At 48.6% G+C, this 18142-nt stretch overlaps 1 protein-coding gene across 2 annotated transcripts; it reads left to right on the top strand.

Moving 5' to 3' along the window:
- Positions 1–407: 407 nt before the first annotated feature.
- On the top strand, positions 408–18112 carry LOC308070316 (DEP domain-containing mTOR-interacting protein-like). Of its 2 annotated transcripts, none has more exons than XM_080404033.1 (9): positions 408–926; positions 8576–8754; positions 11850–11973; positions 13236–13414; positions 14023–14208; positions 14578–14718; positions 15042–15112; positions 16565–16669; positions 17851–18112. In XM_080404033.1, exons 1-9 carry the CDS (start codon positions 841–843, stop codon positions 17974–17976), a joined length of 1197 nt encoding a protein of 398 aa, XP_080260159.1. In that variant the 5' UTR covers positions 408–840; the 3' UTR covers positions 17977–18112. The 2 variants fall into 2 exon arrangements, with proteins under 2 accessions (XP_080260159.1, XP_080260160.1); XM_080404034.1 differs by lacking the exon at positions 408–926 and adding an exon at positions 1624–7118 and having other exon boundaries at positions 17851–18110.
- Positions 18113–18142: the final 30 nt, after the last annotated feature.

Raw genomic sequence — 18142 nt, forward strand, 5'->3', positions numbered from 1 at the left:
ATGGTAACAATGGATGTCATTAACCATCTCCACATCCCAATACCTCTGCTTATTTCTCTGCTGAATGCTATTGCTTTCAGGTCAGCTCTGGCCTGCTAGTCAAAATATATCACACCAAATACCTCAAATGATGGAAATGGCTGGTAGCGGCTGCGGCAGGTACCAGTGCCTGGAGGTCCGTTTCAAACGCTGTAGCTAGTAGCACCATACAGGCAAACAGCTTGGCATCAACAGAGTCCCAGACTCATCAGTGCCAGCTCTTGCTAATTACAGCCCGTGCTTCTCCAGCCAACCTCTGTGATGGCTGCTACAACGAGGAAGGACTCAAGCTGCTCTAAGCCCGGTTTTTAGCAAGCGTTGGCTGTGGTGTTGGATGCATCTGGTTCTGGGGAGAGGTGGGACTTGCACCGGGGACTGGCACGTCGTGAACCCTTCATAGAGAACTTCAGCAGAAGGAAGTACTTTGTCCATGTTATTGCTGATCAAACCACTCCTCCTGCAGCCTGTGTGTGCCTGCTGGAGTCAGCTGCGCAAAGCACGGGGGAAGGACACGGTCCCCAGCCTGCTGGAAAGGGACCTGCCACCTTCCCGGCTCCCAGCCGGAGCCCGGCTGGAGGCAGCGGGTGGGAAGCCCCAGAGCCGGGCTCAGCCGGCAGAGGCTCCTCCTCCGGAGGCTCCGGGGCAGGGGAGGAGGGAGCCGGAGCCGGCAGCTCAGGCTGCCCCCTGCCCCCTGCCAGCCGGTTGGGGACCGCGCTGCGGCGGCATCTCCTCACCCCGCATCCCACGGGATGTGCGGGGCCGCGGGCGCATCTGCCCGGCGCCGCCCGCCTGCAGCCCAGCATGGAGAGCCTGAGCAACAGCCTGAAGAAGAAAGCCACGGAGCAGCATTACAGGGCAGAGGTGATGATTGCTGGAGAGCAACTGAGGTAGGAGGTGATGGGGCCCTCCTCCAGGCTGGGGCAGGGCTGTACCTGGGGCTCTGGACTGTACCCTGTTAGCAGGAGGTGCAAAGTTTTACCCCTGAGTGAGCTCTTTCCCACCCAGCTAGTGTCCCCCACTCCCCAGTACCTGCTGATCCTTCCTTCGCTTCACCACTGGTGAACTAGATCCCTTCCCATATCACTTTGTCCTGCTGCTCCTCCCTGGGCATCTCCTGCCCTTCACCTCCCGGTGCCGGGCGGGGGTGTGTGTGTATGTTGGAGGTGCTTTGAGAAGGCAACGGGGTCTTTCTGCTCCTTTTGCATCTTCCCCCAAGTGCAGAGCCTGATGCGGTGACACCGAGCAGCCTCCCCAGGGTTCCTGGTCCCTGGCTGGATGGGGACAGCACCACCTCCGAGGTGTTCGGACTTTCAAGGATGATTTGAGAGGTCACCTCATGGGTGCCAAGCACCCGAATTGTTTTGCACAGCAACATGTAGGATCTTCCCTCTCTGGAAAGTCACTTTTGGGAACTACCGCTGGTTTGCAGTCCCAGTCCTTGAGTAGCTTCTCAGTTTGTTTTTCTTATGAAGCCAGAAATATATTCTCCTATGCAAGAAAACCTCTGTGGTGGAGAAATCATGTTCCCTGTGTATCTGGGGTCAGAACCCTCCCTCCCCTCCCTGTCCCCCTTGCCCTCTTCTAAGCTTGCAAGTGTAGGCTTTTCTAGTTCTTGAGTAGAGTTTGCTTGTTTGTACCTGGAGCCCTTCTGTTTTGTTTTGAAATGTGGGTGGAAAATAGGAAATATATCCTGGAATAATGTAAAGAGTCCGGAGCCCAAGTGTGCTAGTATCAGATTCCTAAAACCCACTCTGTGTCACTCTGTTGTCCATTCTCTGTGAGTCACATTAGCTTTCAGCTTTATTACTTGTACTGGATCAAGGATTGATAATTTCCAACTGAGGATTAGGGCCCCATCTTGAAAACACAGCCAACGTCCAAGTGGCTGGATTTTAAATGATGATTAGCCATGTTTCCAGTCTATTGTCTTTCACAAATATTACTGTCCTAGCTCCAGAAATTGAATCTTTTCCTTAGGTAGTGACTGGGGGAGCTGCTGTTGGGGTTGGAGGCTGCACCAACCATTCTGCCTTTGCAGGATTTGCAGTCCACGCTGTAAGCGAGGCTTTGAAAATGAGCTTAACTTTCTTACAGGGAAAAGCAGCCACTGACCTGAATGACTTGCCTCATTTCAATAACTCAGTGCAAGAGATGTAAAATTATGACTTTTTCCATCCCATGGGCAGGGCAGGCTTATTCATATTTATATTTCCAGTATTTTACTCGTCTGGAGTGATGGAGGTTTAAAGTGAGTCCTATAGCCTGGGCCAAAGGAAGGAGTCAGATATTCAGAGAGAAAATAAAATAATCAAGCCATTTGTTAATATTGTGATTGGGTCCATGTGCCAGGGGAATGAAGTGGCTTATGCTCTTCTGAAAACCAGAAATACCAACTCATTTTTTCCTCCCAATATTTGTATGGAAACTTTACTCCTTATTGTCAGTGTGAATGTACCTTGAGCCTTTAAAAATGATGCTAAAAGCCTGAAGGGAGGCAAGGTTCATGCAGGGAGAGAGTATCTTTCCATTAGCACAACTGGGATGCAGTTGAATGGGAAACCCAAAATGGATGCAGTCTTGGGGTGCTGTCTTTTTCTGCTCCCCCCGCTCCGTAGCTGAAGTGCCTTGGAGTTTTCTGGTTAAGGTTAGGGAGCTCCCTAAACCTGAGAGTTTTCAGACCAAACCCATCACAGCAGGTTGCAATCACGAACTGCTTGCTCCTGTTCAGGTTGCTACCCCAGGCGCAGGTTATCCCTGCTGGAAGGGGTGACAGGAGGGGCAGGAATCACATATAAGTAGAGGGACAAGGTGAGAGCTCTCACCTCGGGAGCTGGCGCGTGCTACACCCGTGATCCTGGGAGACACGCTGTTTTGCGGATGCTGCGGCACAGGGAGCAGACCCAATCTGCCTCTGGGCAGCCTCAACTGCTTCAAGCCCCTGACCTGCTCTTGAAATGCTGGAGCTCTTTGTTGCACGGACAAGAGCAGGTGGATTTCATGCAGCAGGGTTGTTCTCCTTCAGCTGGGTTGTGAGTAATGGGTTGAAACGCTAAGGAGGGACAGCAGAGTACCAGTCCTCACAGTGATGGAGACGTGGGTCCTTTCGCTGCTGGCTTAGCACCAGCAGTTGCATCCTTCTGCTTGGGGCTGGGCAGGAGCCTGTTCCCTGTGCAGAAAGACTGGAAGGAGCTGCTGGCCAGCACGGGGTGTAAAACTCAGGGAAGAGGGTGATGGGATGGTCACCAACCTGGAGCTGGGCTCCTCCTTCCCCTGCAGCCTATCTGGCTGAAAGGAGAATGGAGTGGTGCAGAGCAGAACACACCGAGTGCTCGAGTCTGCCACTTGTATTTTGGGGATCTTACAGCCTGCCAGGTATGGAGTTGGTGGTATGAATCCTCCTGGGGCCTGGATGCCCGGTAGGTAGCAATGGGGAAACTGAGGCAAAGAGGCTGGATGCTGTCTCAGCGAGAGCAGATGAGGCAGGGCTAGCTCAATGTCTGTGTTGTGCTCCCTGGCTTTTCCCCACGTGAGGAATAAAGCAGCATGTAAAGGAGCCTCTCAGTCTGCCCTGACTCTGTAAGCCTCGATCAGCAAATAACGTTGCTGTATCTACACAAAATCTCAAACATTTGTTTTTCCCTGTTCTCCACTTCCTGCCCTGCCTCCCCACTATTGCATTTAATCAAACAAACCTTTGCTCCATCTTAACAGTTCTTTGGCTTCCCAGCGAGTTTGTAAATCCCTCCGAGTTTGGTTTGGCCAGAGGGATGAGTCTGTTCAGTGTCAGGATGTGTTTCCCAGCCAGAAATAGCTGCACAGGCGAGGGGTGAGGGAATGCTGTGTGGGGATGGCTGGGAACAAACCAGATCCTAAAGGAATTGAGGGGAGACTGGCTGCTGTGCTTCGGGCTGTCTGTCTGCCAGAGTCCCCCTGCTTCCATGGGGATGCTAGCCCATGGAAGGGGAAGAGGAGTTTTGGGGCTTGAGTCTCTCCCCGTCAAAAAGATGAAGATAATTTCCACTGATATCTTGGTCTTGGGTCTGAGAGAGCTGCTGCTGCCGTCTCAGCTCCTTCCTCACGGCTCCCGCTGTCGTTCTTTTTGTTTCAGACATACAAACCTGCATGAAAACCCCACTAGTTTTCCTGGGTGTTGTGTGTTCCTGGGTGGCATTCTGTAAGAGAGGCCCAATTAGTCATTTCTAATTGCAACAAATGGCTTATCTGCACAGAGATATTCTGGAACAACTACCAGGCTTTGGATTCACACCCTGCTGTAATCTGAGTTTCTCAAGTACAGACAAGCCCTCGTGTGCTTTCTTCTGGGTGTTCCTCATGGTCAAGTGAACCAGCTGTTCTCTAATAACTCTGTTAAGCTGCATTAATCACTTTAAAATGTAAAATATACTTAGTAAATTTATGTCTCGGGTAGAAAAAGTGAGAAGAGAAAGAAAGTTTTCTTCTAATGAAGAACAAAACAGTGATTTCAGCCACTGTATGAAATTTTCAAACTTGCTGGGTGTTTTATTTAGATACTCAAATTGACTCTGTTAAATAAAGTGCTCATGCTTTGATGCTCTGGAAATGGGGCTCACCTAAAGGTCTGTAGCTGAACATGCCAAAATTTGTATTTCTGGCCAGAAATCTTGGGTCCACAGGAGGTTTGATGATTCTCTATTGACCCTGGGTCTCTTGAAGTGGGGATGTCTTCCTGGAGGAGTTGTGGGACACTGCTTGATGTGGCAGTCACCAGGTGAATGTTATTTGGAAGATGAGACTACATGATCAGAATGACCTTAAAAAGCCTATTACTAAATTTTCAGCACTGGTGAAAGTGAGGACTGGGAAGTAGGCTTGTGCTTGGCAGGATTTCTTTTTGAGATTGAAGTCTTGTTTTCCTAGACATACATTTAAATACAAGTAGGAAAATAAAACATCTCTGCACCGCTATGGGCTGCGACAGGCATGCAAAGCTCTCCCCTCGGCCCCCTGAACTTACTGGTGCTTTGCAGACTGGGAGTGTAGCAAACTGGGTTTTGCTGAGCCTGTTTGCAGCAGTTGTTTTGCCTGAATGTGCCTCTCCAGCAGCTATTTTGCAGATCTGCTGTTGTGGTTGTTGCTGTCTTTTACTGAGCACTTAGTTGTTTGTTTGTTGGTTTTTTTGGTTGTTATTGTTTTTTTGTTTCTGTTGGGAGTTTTTTCTGTAAAGATAGGAACAGAAAAGATCCTTTCGGTGATGCATCATTCCAGGGCCATTTGTTTATGCTTAACTGCTATGGGAATGTGAACTTGAGTTGATATCCTTGAGAGATCCACCTTGGCATTTGGGATGCTCAAGGTCTGTTTAAGTGGGTGGGGGGTGATGGAGAGCAGCACAGGGACATTCCCACTCCGCACAGGCACGTGTGGGTACTGGGTGCAGAATGACTGTCACTTTAGGGATTGCTCTGGCTGTGCAACTATGACACAATAAAAATAGTGATTTTTCCAATACAGGAAAGCCCTTTGCTTCAGCAAATGCCCTAATTCAGACTTGGTTCTGAAATTTCATGAAATGTGAATGCGCTGAAGTAACCAAGAGAGGATCTCCTGGCGTTGCTCTCCAGCAGTGGACGTCCATAACGCTGCTGGGACAACACGGGGCTGCCAGAGGAGCAGGGAAGTTGTGCTTGTAACAGCTGAAGTGACTTGAACTCTTGATTCCCCTAGAGGTTTGTGGGTTGTTGGTTGGGTTTTTTTTTTTTTTTTTTTTGTTTGTTTTTTCCTTTCTATTTGCACTGCTGTGGATCTCCCTTTCAACAAGGTTACACAGGATGAATAATGATGCCTTTGTAGTGACCTTGCCAAAGAAACAATTCGGTTACCTAACACAGTCTACTCAAAGCAGCGCACCAAGTGCCAAGCCAGGAGTGTTTAATAAGGGTTGATTCTCATGTTCCAGCAAGCATTTTATCCTTGTGTTGTTCTGTGCTTTTCTTTTTTTTTCTTCCCCTCCCCCCCCCCCCCCCTTTTGAAGAGGTAATGTGTACACGGGACAGGTTTTGGCATCTAGAAAGCTCATAATTTTGTATTATACATCCATCCTTAATACTTTTTTATGTAGAAGCATGATTATAAACCACTTACAGTTTCACTGACTTTGTTTTTGCAACATCATATGCGGGCTGGTTTCTGGAGAGTGTCAGCTGAGCCGTTCGGAGGCGCAGTGGGTGTGATGTCCTTCTCTGCCTGAAGGACAAAATTTATCTCCTTGTAGTTGATGGGAAACAGTAAACAAGAGGAAAGTGAAAAGACCACCAGGACACTTGAGCTGTGCATCTTCCACTGCCCTGGGTCTGCAGGCAAGAGGGCAAACTTGTCACAACCTTAAAACAGCCCATGAGGGTCCAAGATTCTGCTGCTCCAGAGGTGCTTAAATACCACTTCATTCCTGTCCTAGCAATTGTGCCCGACAGAATAGTTTCAAAATATGTGTGTGTGTGTGTATATATTAAATCCTAGGTTTTAGTAGTATTGTTTACTGAAAATCTTTTTTCTTTTCTCCTTCCCCCAGGACCTGTGTACTTTCTGCAGTACTCTGAAATGTGATAAAAATAGACCTAGAAGGGAAATAATATTCTCCCAGCCAGTTTCTAGTCAAGCCTTGTTTGATTATGGTCTCTGTGTTATTGTGGGTGAAGGAGTGTGTGTGTATGTATGTATGTCTATATATGTGTGTGTGTGTATGAGTGTATATATATAGCCTTTATAGGCTCCTGCAGACTGTTGATAGCAATAGAATACTCTTGGTACATTTCTTATCTCTGCCAAACACACCTCTAAAGTGGCATCCCACTTGCTGATTATAAAGAAAGAATATAAAAAATGACTGACTGTCTTCTCCCGTAGCAGAAGGATGTTGGGTGGGGAGCCTCTCCGTTTGCTGACTCTGTCTGGTTGCATTTTGACAGTGAACTGTGAAATAAAGGAAGGGAAAATGCTAAAAACTCTAAAACCAGCAGGCAGCTGTCTGTGGGCTTTCTCTTCAGGTAAAACCCATACGCAGGGCAACTGCTGGTCACGCGTGGGAAGGAGCCTTCCAGGTAAGGGGAGTAAAACGCCGAGTATAGACCCCAGTATGTGAGGGAGGGCTCCAGAGGCAAGGCCAGGAGCTGGTTCTGCACGAGCCTTTGGGTCAGTGTTTCAGTTACCAGGAAGCTCTGACAATATCTGTTAAGAATCATATCGGCTCACAGTAGCCTTAACATTAATTACAACAATCAATTACTCATTCTTCACCCAATAAAAGGTTTTATCTTAAGACTTTTGAGACTCTGGTATTTGTAAATCCTACAATATAGGATAATCCATTATTATCTAAGAGATTTTTAGGATATTTAAAACTTCTTGTATGGTGCCTGAAACTGTTGTCCAACGTGCTGTGTCGTACGCATACCTGCTTCAAAAAGAACAAAAGAACTTGAAGCACGGAATAAAGAAAGGCTGCAGTGATTAATGCCGTTGTAAAATATATTGGCCCAAGGCAAAACGAGGAGTTGAAATGAATAATTTGAAACCAGAAACATCCTGGAGTTACAGAGGAGTTATTTAATTAATATCTCTGAGTCTGCTGCATGCACAGGGCGTTTTCCAAGGTTAGTATTTTGGGAACAGTCATGGCTACAGGGCAAAGGTTTGGCTCCCGGACAGATCTCCTGCCAAGTTGAGTTGGCTTTGGCTGGAACACATAAGATCTCTGTAGCTTGCTCAGTTGTTAAGGCCCTTTTAAAAAGTCAAAGCCGTACTCACCTGAGTAACCTTCACCCAGGTGTATCTTTCTGTTGGAGTCACAGGCTGGCTGTCACGTCAGGGTTTGCAGCGTAGGGCGGTTGTTGTTTTGGTAAACTCTGTCCCAATCTATCCCAGTTTGAACCAGAAAATGTCAGGGCTGTTGTCCGCTGCTGTGGAATGGTAGGTACATGGATTAGTAGGTAGTGCATGGGATCAGCTGGCACTTGTCTCTTGGACACACGCAGGAGAAAGGAGTGCTCCCATTGCTGCTCCCATTGCTGCTCCCATTGCTGCTCCCACCCCGAGCTATGACTAAGACTTTGTCCTGGGGGCAGCTACATTCCTGCTTTCATGGTTATTGGGAAGAACTAGACACAAAATCATGCCAAGATGACAAATCTATGTACTACTATTCCCCACCCCCTCCCTGTGTTTTGGCCCTTCTTCACAAGCTTCAGTTAGCTGCTGTGTATTTTTTAGAGGCTTGCTTAGAACAAAAAGACACGTATGGCTCAGACTAAGTCTGGTGCAGGCAATTACATAATCTGTGTAGTGATAAGGAGGCAAGAAGGGGATGAGGGAGAGGCTCCCTAGGATTAACTGATGCAGTTTTGCAAAGCCAAGAGGTTTGATCAAATTTATAAGGCGCTGGGTGCTTGCCAGAAGTCCCAAATCATCCCTAGTTTCTCCAGGCTGGGCAGATGCTGGGCTATCAGACCCAAGTTCCCCTGTAACGCCAGCTCTGCTCAATGGCTGGCTTTCTCTCTAGGCTTCGCCTCCACGATGGGAAGCTCATTAAGGACCGGCGTTACCATCTCCGAACGTACCCAAACTGCTTCGTGGCGAAGGAGCTCACAGACTGGCTGATTGACCACAAAGAAGCACCAGACCGAGAGACGGGCATCCGCCTCATGCAGAAGCTAATGGACCATTACATCATCCATCACGGTGTGTGGGTTTCTCTGCTGCCCGCGGAGCTTCCCCAGGGAGGTGGCTCCATGTCTGGTCACCGTGTGTGTCCATCAGCCTGGGATATGGCAACGTGGTCAGGTCCCTGCTCACGACCCTCCTGTGGGCGAGGGCTCCTGGAGAAGCTGGGAGGTGATGGGCAGGCAAGAGGCTGTGTGGGGCTGGGTGAAGCTGCATTGCTTTGGGGGATGGGCCAGGTCCCTGCCCACAGACAAACCAGCATCTGAGGTGTCTTTATTCAAAAGCAAGTTGAGGAATGCCTGACCTGTATTGCCCTGCAGCAACTGCATTGGCAGCCAGTGGTGGATATTTTTACAGAAGGTGGTCTAGCTCATGTTTGTGTCATGCAGAAGTGGAAGTTGAATTATAGCACAGGCTTTGCATCTGCAGGAAAATTCTTTTTTTCTTACCGTAAGAACCCAGCACTCCTCAGTTTTCCCCATCCGTGCTGAGGTGAGACAAGTAGGGGTGTGGAGCCCACATCACTTGAAGTGGGAAGTAATCCAGTACCTGTAAATGGGGCTGAAGCAGTCCTGTAGGAATGTCTCCTTTGGGATTTAAGTGTGTGATGCCATTTCAAAGGCTTGTCCATGGAACCTGTTAAAAGGGAAAATAATAATAATAATACTCCCCCCCCCAAACGAAAAAAACAACGAAAGGAGGGGAGTCAGGGGAAAGCAGCTTGATGCTTCAAGTATCCAGGCTTTTTTCTCTTTAAAAATTATTTGGAACTTTCAGCAGTGTTTGGATTAGCTCAGGTCATGTGGTGTGGCCTGTGCCTGTCCCGGAGCTGCAGAGCAATCCCCGAGGTCCAGCCCTCGGTCCCGCTACAACAGCGGGAAATCCGTGCTTCAGACTGGTGAAGAGCTGCTCCTTTCTGGGATTTCGAGGCCCAAACAGAATCAAAATCCCTGGATGACCAACCAGCCTCGAACAGTGCAGCCCTCGGTGGGAATTGCTGCTGACCCGTGGCTGAGCTCTGGTGCTCCCAAGTCCCTGGGACACGGGCGGTGGTAGCCTGGCGCTGGGTGGCAGCTTGTCACCAGAGGATGCAGCTGAGGAGCCAGAAGCAGATGGCAAACACACCAAACCCAGCCCTCTCTTCCCCCCTCTCCTCCAGGGTCCAGAAATAGCTGCCTTTGACCACTGCAATGCAAACACTCTCTGTCGCCATCTGCTACTTGCTGAGGTTAATGCCCTTTACATTAAGCTGCCTTGAATAAAAATAAACTGCTGCTGTGCTTTATCACGAAAGCATAAAGCTGAAGCAGTGAGTTCTCAGTTAACCATTAACACTTAAAACTGATTATTTTTTCCATCTGTCCAGCCAACGGTTTCAAATAAATCCATTTAAATTAAACCTGGGCAGTACTGGATACCAGTGCTGTTTTGATTGCTTATCACGGACACATCCCTTCTGCTTCTGCGGTAATTCCTGGCAGGACACAGTAGCTGACTCTCCAACTTGCCTTGTGACCACGAATTTCTGTTAGTCCTGTGGAAACAGGACTGCCAGCTACCGCAGCACCGTGCAAAGTGCTTTGCAAGAGGCTGTCCCAGTTCTTCCCCTTTTCTCCACTGGGATCCAGGAGACAGTAATTATCTCATGGAGATCATTGTCTGCGCTGCCTCTTAAGGGTCTGATGTGGTTTGAGCCGTTATTCTGTTACGTGCTGGAAGCAGATTGAAATTGGTCTTCAAACAGCAAAAACACTTAGGTTTTCCATGGGCGCAGCCTTCTAAGGTTTTGTGCTTAATTCCCAATTGCAATGTCGTCTGAATCATTGCTCCTTGGAGTTAAGAAGATGCAAACTTTTGCCTTTTAAAACAACCTTCCAGACCTGCCTTCTTGCTTGGTGAGTCATGGGCTTCAGCATCCCGATTTCGCACCCAGACAGCCGCTCAGGAGGAACGATGAACCTGAGATAGGCTGGCAGTTTATAGCATTTTGCTGCTCGCCAAAAGGGGGTGAAGCTTTGCCAGTCTGCTCAGAATGAACAAGTGTTAAAATTTTCACAAGAAGTATTTTGTGTTTTTTGAATTTCACTTTACATTACTTTAGCGAGGAAATCTTTGTGGGTATTTTTTTTTCATTTTTCTTTGTTTTTCCAGGCATATTCTTTACTCTTTTTTTTTTTTTTTTTACTGATGAAGTTTCTCCTTCTTGCTTCAAACAGATGGACCTGAAGAAAGGCAGGCTGACTAATTTAAGAGCTGGACTGTGATTTTTTTGGGGGCTGTTTTTGTTGGTTTGGTTTGTGGTTTTGGTTTTTATTGACTTGTAGTCTAGGAATCTGTTTCAGGCAAGCTTATCTCAAAGTTGTATCCCAAATATTTACCTGCTAAATGTTGCATGCACTTAACGGCCATGCATTTACAGACTCTGTGCTTATCCCCAAGGTTAAACGGAGGCTTTTCATACAGATTTGATTATTCCAGTTGTATGCATCTAGCTCTGAAGAAAAATTTCTCTCTTGAGGTCAGTTTGCCATGCAAATGAATTGAGCAGGGTTGGCACAAAAGGGTGTGGAAAAGTTGGTGGCATTATACGTTTTGGCTAACAAGTAATTTTGGCAGGGACAGAGGTGATTTTATGGCATTTTTAGATGAAGCGAGGGTTGGGTTTTTTTTCTCCTGTCCTCCAAGTCTACTTACATGTGGCTATATCTTTCTTAAAAAGACTGATTGAGACAATTCTGTTTGTTCTCTTTTAGTCTAAAGCAAAGCATCACCATTTAAATTAAATTAAAAAAAATATCCTTGTTTGTTCTAATTAACATTTTAGTGTCTGGATCAAAATGTGGATGCAAACTCAGGCTTTCCCCTGTCTGTTCAGTGGGACTGACCTCTCCCAGCAGCACGGGCTGTAGGCACTCACAAGCAGCTCATATGGGGACCGAAGGCTCAGCTTCTGGTTGCTCCGTGATATGAGGGGCATAGAGAAGGACATCACATGCAGCCCCCAGAGCTTTTAACCTCGAATTATACCCTGCCGAGTCTGTGCAGCTCTGTCTGTCCCTTACGGACCGACAGCTGCCTGCAGCACTGACATCCCTGCTCTGAACCCCTTCCAGTCTGCGACGAGCACTCGGACTACAAGGATGCCAAGCTGCTGTATCGCTTCCGCAAGGATGATGGGACCTTCCCTCTCAGCAAGGATGTGAAGGTGTTCATGAGAGGCCAGAGTCTTTACGAGAAGTACGTAAGTCCTTCCCCTGCAAAACAGCTCTCTGCAAGGGGCGCTGGGACTGAGCTTGGCTGGCTGTGCTTGCTGATGATGCTCTACGGCTGGGAGCCACCCCTACAGCTGCCTTTTCTCTGCCTTCTCGGTACCCCATGCTGTAGCACTGGGAAATGCTGTTTCCTGAGCCGTGTCGCAGCTGCAGGACAACTGGCTTCTTTGGGGCTGGGGCAGAAGTTGTACTCAGAACCTATGGATGCTTTCAGGGGCTCCAACCCAACTATGGGTTTTGGGGTCCAGCCTGGGGAAGTGCTAGAGTGCTATCTGCAGTGTGAGTGCTCCTGGGATGGGCACAATGGCTGTTCCCAGCAGCCCCCCAGCCTCCCTGCGTGAGCTGCTTCCATCAGCACTGCTAGGACTAACTTGCCACCAAAATCAGCAGGGTATAGCACCCTCAGGGCCCCCAGGGACCTGGATCCCTGCACCTCACTTAGCCTATCTGCAAAATCTGTAACAGAAAAACTAATTCTCAGACAGTAAGGAAAACCCCTTCCACCTTCAAGTGTTTAGTTTTCTTTGTCTTTATTAGTTCTGGTTCTAAATCCAAGCCGTCTAGCCGGGCACCTCATGAGTCATTTTCTTAGACTGGCTTCAGCCACAGACCAAGCTCCGGACCTGGTTCCTTTAGCATCCTCCTCGCATCACGTCTGCCCTCAGACCCTGGCAATCAGATCCACAACCTGGCACTGAGGGAGAAGTCCTTCAGGCAGGCGCGCGGTGATTTCGGATGTGTCCCTGTCCCTCTGGCAGATGCACATCCCTTCTACTTCGCTTCTGCTGGGCGGTGGTGGCCAGCGAGAGCATCCAGCGTGTCTCACAGCTGAGCCCGCTGCACCCTCTCGTGGAGACACTGGATTTAGCTCTCATGTTGCAAACTGAGTATGTGTTTACCAACAGACACCTCCTCCGTCAGTTCGGACTGCCTGCCATTTGTTGCACGCACCGGCTGCTTGCTTGGCTTTCATCTGCGGTCTTTAGCCGAGGCTGCAGCTGAACTGGTTTTGCTGAAGCTGCTTCCTCTGCTGTCACAAAGATTTACAAAGCTGCCTGATCGCGGCACTGCGTTTCTCCCTTTCTTCCCACTGCTCCCAGGCAGCAGTGTTTTGGCTTTAACGCTTTACCCGCTTCTCTTGGCCTTGCTCCTTGCTTTGGCCGGCAGCAGCCCGCGGGGCCGGCAGGGCTGTGCAGCGTCACGGAGCTTGTCCCACCTCTCTGCCAGGCTGGTGAGCGTGGAAGGGTCAATTCTGAAGGTGAGAGAGGAGAATTCAGTCAAGTACCAGAGGACTTTCCTGGGCTGTGAAATGATCGACTGGCTTGTTCAGGAGGGAGAAGTAGAGAACCGAAAGGAAGCGGTGGAGCTGGGCCGGGCGCTGCTGGAGCATGGGATCATTCAGCATGGTGAGCGAGGGTGGAAAGCAAGAGATCAGCATAGCTGTCAAGGCTGTGCTAAGAACAAATCCCCATTCATGTCATGCAACAAGTGCTGGTCAAGTGCCCACTTGGAGATGGCAACGGGGCCTTTTAGTTCTATGTTTGGAGCTGGTGACCTTTGAAATTGGAGCAATCTTCCACCACCCACAAAGGCTTTGAGTTGAAATCTGAGCTATTGCTCTTCAGTTCTTCAAAGCCTCCGGCTGCAGGAGTGGGATGCACCCCTGGGTTTGGAGGGCTGGGTTGCGAGGACGTAATGTTCAGCCCGGCTTGGCTGGAGATCATAACCATCTGCAGGAATTAAGCTTTCAATTCCGAAGGCGGGGAATCCTCTGAATGGCTTGGGACAGGGGCAGGTGGAGGGCTGAGACTTGGTGGTGCACCTCTGGGAGATGACATCTCTCGGGGAGGTGGCCCTGCTGGTCCTCCTTCCCTGCAAGGAGCATTCTCAAACAGTCAGAAAAACTGCAGCAGAACACACAGACGTTAAAAGAAATTCATCTGGGTCCCTTGGTATATTTGCTATGTATTTTTCACACCTCCTCAGCCTCTCCCTTCTCCCTGCTCTCTCCTAGTCTCCAATAGGCATCACTTCTTTGACAGTGACATCCTCTACCAATTCTGGATCAACTTTCGACGGAGGCGCCGTCTCACAGAGTTACTCAACGAGAACTCTTCTCGCACCCTCTCCGAGAGCCCGGACAGCCCCTTCTGTCTTCGCAAGCTCAACCCGGAGCCAGGCAACACCAGCTTTCTCTCTGGTAACTGTGGATGTATTTGTAGAGGGGTATGAAAGCAGGGGTTACGTTACCAGAGTACCTCAGAGCCGAGGGTGCTGCTCCAGCAGAGTGTAGGGTGTTTGTTCCTCCAGGGTTCCCATGGAGTGACCACCTATCCCACTGGTTTGTGGTAGATGTCCTGATGCAGCAACAGTCTTTATCACAGCTCCCCATCTAGGGAAAATAACTCAGCTTACCATCAACTCAGCTCTTGATCTTTCTTCGAAGCTATTAAATGCCATCTTCAGTGCATGCTCACCTTTCAGGTGTGGGCCAGGCTGGTGGAGGAAGTTTGTTATTTTAAACTAGTCTGTTCCTTCCTTGGGTAATTGTTATTTCTGCCTCTTTCAGTCCAAACCAACAAGGAGATCAAAATCGTCTCAGCGGTTCGAAGGAGCAGCATCACTTCCCTCGCTGGAAACTCCAACCCCTACTTCAGCACTGCTCCTACTCTGGTATTCCCTCCTGTGGCTGAATGCAACCCCAAATCAGGTCTGGGCTTCTGCATTGGCCTGCTGTTGCACAGGACAGAGCTGTCCCTTCAGGGCAGGGGCTAGCTCGAGCCTCAGGTCCAAACCCAGCCACTCTCAGCTTGGGGACTTGCGAGAGGCTCAGCCTCACCTCTGAGGCTTCATTGAAAAAGTTGTGCAAGTGTTTTGAAAAACATTGAGATGAATGTAACGATTTCTCTGTGTGGTAACTGTGCTGGTTCTAACATCTGCTCTCCAGCCCATGGTAATCCCCAGGCTGCCTCGTTAGGCACTTTGCTGCATGAAACCCTTGGTTCTGACAGGATCTGTCGCCTTCTGCCCTAGTGTTAAAGAGACCCGTCACCAATGAAGAGCTCCTGTCCCCTGGGGCCCCCTACATCAAGAAAACACTGACTGTAAGTGACCCTGGCGAACGGTACTGCTAACCCAACGGCAGCGAGCGCGCTGCCTGCTCTTAGATAGCTCTGCCTGCTGCTCTGGCCGCTTTGCGGTGAAACTTCGGGTGCATGTCACATCATCTCTTTCTCACTGAGCCTCAGTGGGTTGGTGCCTTCAGATATTCTTGTGGGTGAAAATGTGCGCAGCCCCTGCTTCAGTTTGATGTATATCAAAGGGCTAGATCAGGAAAGCGAATGTTTCCTGGACAGAAAACCTTCCATTTATGTCGCATCCAGCTCCACGCAAACTGTAGAATCGGTGAAGGCTGGTGACAGTTGAGACTGACACTCATCCTCTGTGTCACACAGGGTGGTGTGCAGCTTCATGCATCTTTCAGGCTCCTGCTGCAGCTTAGACATGTTGACATGATCCATCAGCATCTGATGGAGCATCGCTGAACAGGGAACATCCAAGGGCCACTCTTGCCTTTCTTATAATGGGCTTTTTCATGGATAAAACAGAGACAGTGCAAAATCTCCACGATGCTGCAGACAACCTGAGTTTTGGGATTTTACTTTTCTAGTTATTTCTAAAGCTGTAGGACTAGTCAAGGCAGGGCTGGTGGGTGCTGGGTGGGAATGCTGCAAGACAGTTCCTGCCCTGCGGAGCTTATTGTGCTTGTTTATTTTTGTGAAAAACTTCTCAGCCCTTTCCTGCCTGCCTTTGAAATGGGGAATCTCACAGCGGCCAGTTTAGGAAGCATGAAAGCTGTCTTGCCATACTGGTTTGACACAGGTGGGATTACAGAGGAGCTGTGGATCAGGTTCTCAAATTAACTGTTCTGTAGAAATTGGTGGGAATGAGCAAGAAAAATAAAGCTGGTGATTAGTGTGGCATGTTTGAGGACATGCTGTTCATTCTCCTCCTGAATGCTCTTGCCCTGCCCTTCAACTCTGCCAGCCTGGGCCCTTCATGGCTCATTTCCTTCTGCTTAGCTGTGCAGTTGCTGTTATTTATTTATATGGGTAATGCACAAAGTCCTTTGGGAATTCCTTTTCTCTTTTAGTCACATCAGATGGCCACAGTATCACAGCAAACTGCTCTGACAGACCAAGATCAGAGTGGGGAAAAATGAAGAGTGGCTACTTCCACCCTAGAAATGCTCTCCTGGGTCAAGGAAAGGGCACCGCACGCGTGCTCTGGAAATGTTCTCAACGTGTTCTTGGTGCATGCCTTGCACTTCAGCTTCATGCTGCCTGTGCTTGACTCTTCTGCACTTGCTCACAGGGACTATTAATCAGAAAGCAGCTTTGCAGAGGGCAATTAATCTGTGGTGCTGTGTCCCACTTGATGCACAGCCCTTTCCTACCCACTGCAGATCAGGAGCAAAGCTCTCCATCTCGCTAGGAACTGTTGCATGTCCTCTATCCAGTCCCTTGGTTCTTAAAAACCTTTTGTTCTGCTTGTAGATTGTGGGGGATGCGGTGGGCTGGGGGTTTGTGGTCCGAGGAGGAAGACCTTGCCACATCCAGGCAGTGGACCCAGGAGGACCCGCTGCTGCTGCAGGGATGAAGGTACTTCTCACTCTTGGTGACTGAACAGGAGGCAGGAGTTCTGTTCTGCTTGAGCTTTTTGAACTGAACACATCCTCTGTGATAATCCCACCTCCTGCAGTGGAGATCAATCCAATGGAGTCTGTGTGTGGAGCTCTGGCAGTGCCATGAGAGGTGGAGGGAGGGATGCTCTCTGCAGGCAGAGCGCCCTGTGTGTGGCTGCACGGTGGCATGTTTGCCTTTTGCCAGGGCAGCACGGGGCTGTGGGCAGCTAAAACTTAAAAAACCTGTCAAAATGAAACGGTCCCCATGGCAGACTTTGGAGCTGTTGAAACTGTTTGAGCTACTAAAAAGAAAAAACAGCAGAGAATTCCCAGTTCAGTCCAGTAAGTATATATAACCCCGGTGAAGCAGGGAAGGAGCAGACCCTTGTAATGCATTTTGTGTTTCTCTGCTATTAACAGTGTAGTTGTGTGTGGAACTGTCCTCCACGTACATGAAAGCTTAATAACCTCAGACTGATGCCTTGATTTTATTCATCAAGTAACTTCCAGTATTTCCAGCTCAGGTGAAATGAACTGAGGGCTTGAAACTCATTTTATACCCAGGCATGTACGGGGTTTGTGTGTAGTGCTTTAGGCGTGAGCGAAAGGAATGTTGAGTTTCACAGTTCCCTATGAAAACCCCAGCAGCAAGGGAATAATTTCTACAAGCTGATATAAGTCTAAAGTCAGATGGATATTTGAAATAATGGGATTCTTCAGAGGCAGAGTGTGACTCCTTGTTTGCTTCAGGCAGGATTGGAAGGGGATAGATGAATTTGTTTCATTTACTCAAGAGCCCAGTTAATTTCTCCTTACCTAATCTCATTTGCTACCAGATTGCTAGATGTTAATATTGTGCCTCATTTCCATCTGTGAAATGAACCACTGCTCATAAATTAATCTTTTTTTTTTCTTTTCTTTTTTTTTTTTTTCTTTTCTCTGTTAGCTCACAGTCTAAATCCCTTTGGTCCCTTTTTTATGATATAGTGATTGTAGCACAGTGATTATTAATGTAGCTTATGGAGTGGTAATGCTTTAGGGTTTGCAGAATTTTGTAGCAAGTTATTTGCAATTGCAGCTTCTGGCTGTAGTCAGTCACGGGTAGAAGTTGCCATGAAGACGTCAACCGAAGGTGACCTGCCCCTCCTCTCCTTGCAGGTGTGCCAGTTTGTTTTCTCAGTGAATGGTATGTATGTTTTGCATCTGGACTACCAGACCATCAGCAGCCTCATCATGACAGGGCCACGAACTCTCGTGCTGGAAGTCATGGAAGCCATTGAATGAGTGAAGTCTCATCCCACTGCTGTCTGGAAAGGCAGGGCGCTCCGCTGGGCAGGGATGGACTGTTGGGGGGACCAAGCCTGACCATTCACTGTGAAATGTTAGCCAGGCATTTAATATATTTTCAAATAAATACATTCTAATGGGCAAGTCTCGGATTTTGATGTTG

Source organism: Falco punctatus (assembly GCF_963210335.1).
Source record: "Falco punctatus genome assembly, chromosome: 10".
NCBI classification, from domain to species: domain Eukaryota; kingdom Metazoa; phylum Chordata; class Aves; order Falconiformes; family Falconidae; genus Falco; species Falco punctatus.

Coding starts and splice junctions, on each gene's coding strand:
- LOC308070316 (XM_080404033.1), top strand. CDS start 841: ATGGAGAGCCTGAGCAACAGCCTGAAGAAGAAAGCCACGGAGCAGCAT. Junction 11,974..13,235: donor GGCCAGAGTCTTTACGAGAA/GTACGTAAGTCC, acceptor CCTCTCTGCCAG/GCTGGTGAGCGTGGAAGGGT. Junction 16,670..17,850: donor CTGCTGCTGCAGGGATGAAG/GTACTTCTCACT, acceptor CTCTCCTTGCAG/GTGTGCCAGTTTGTTTTCTC.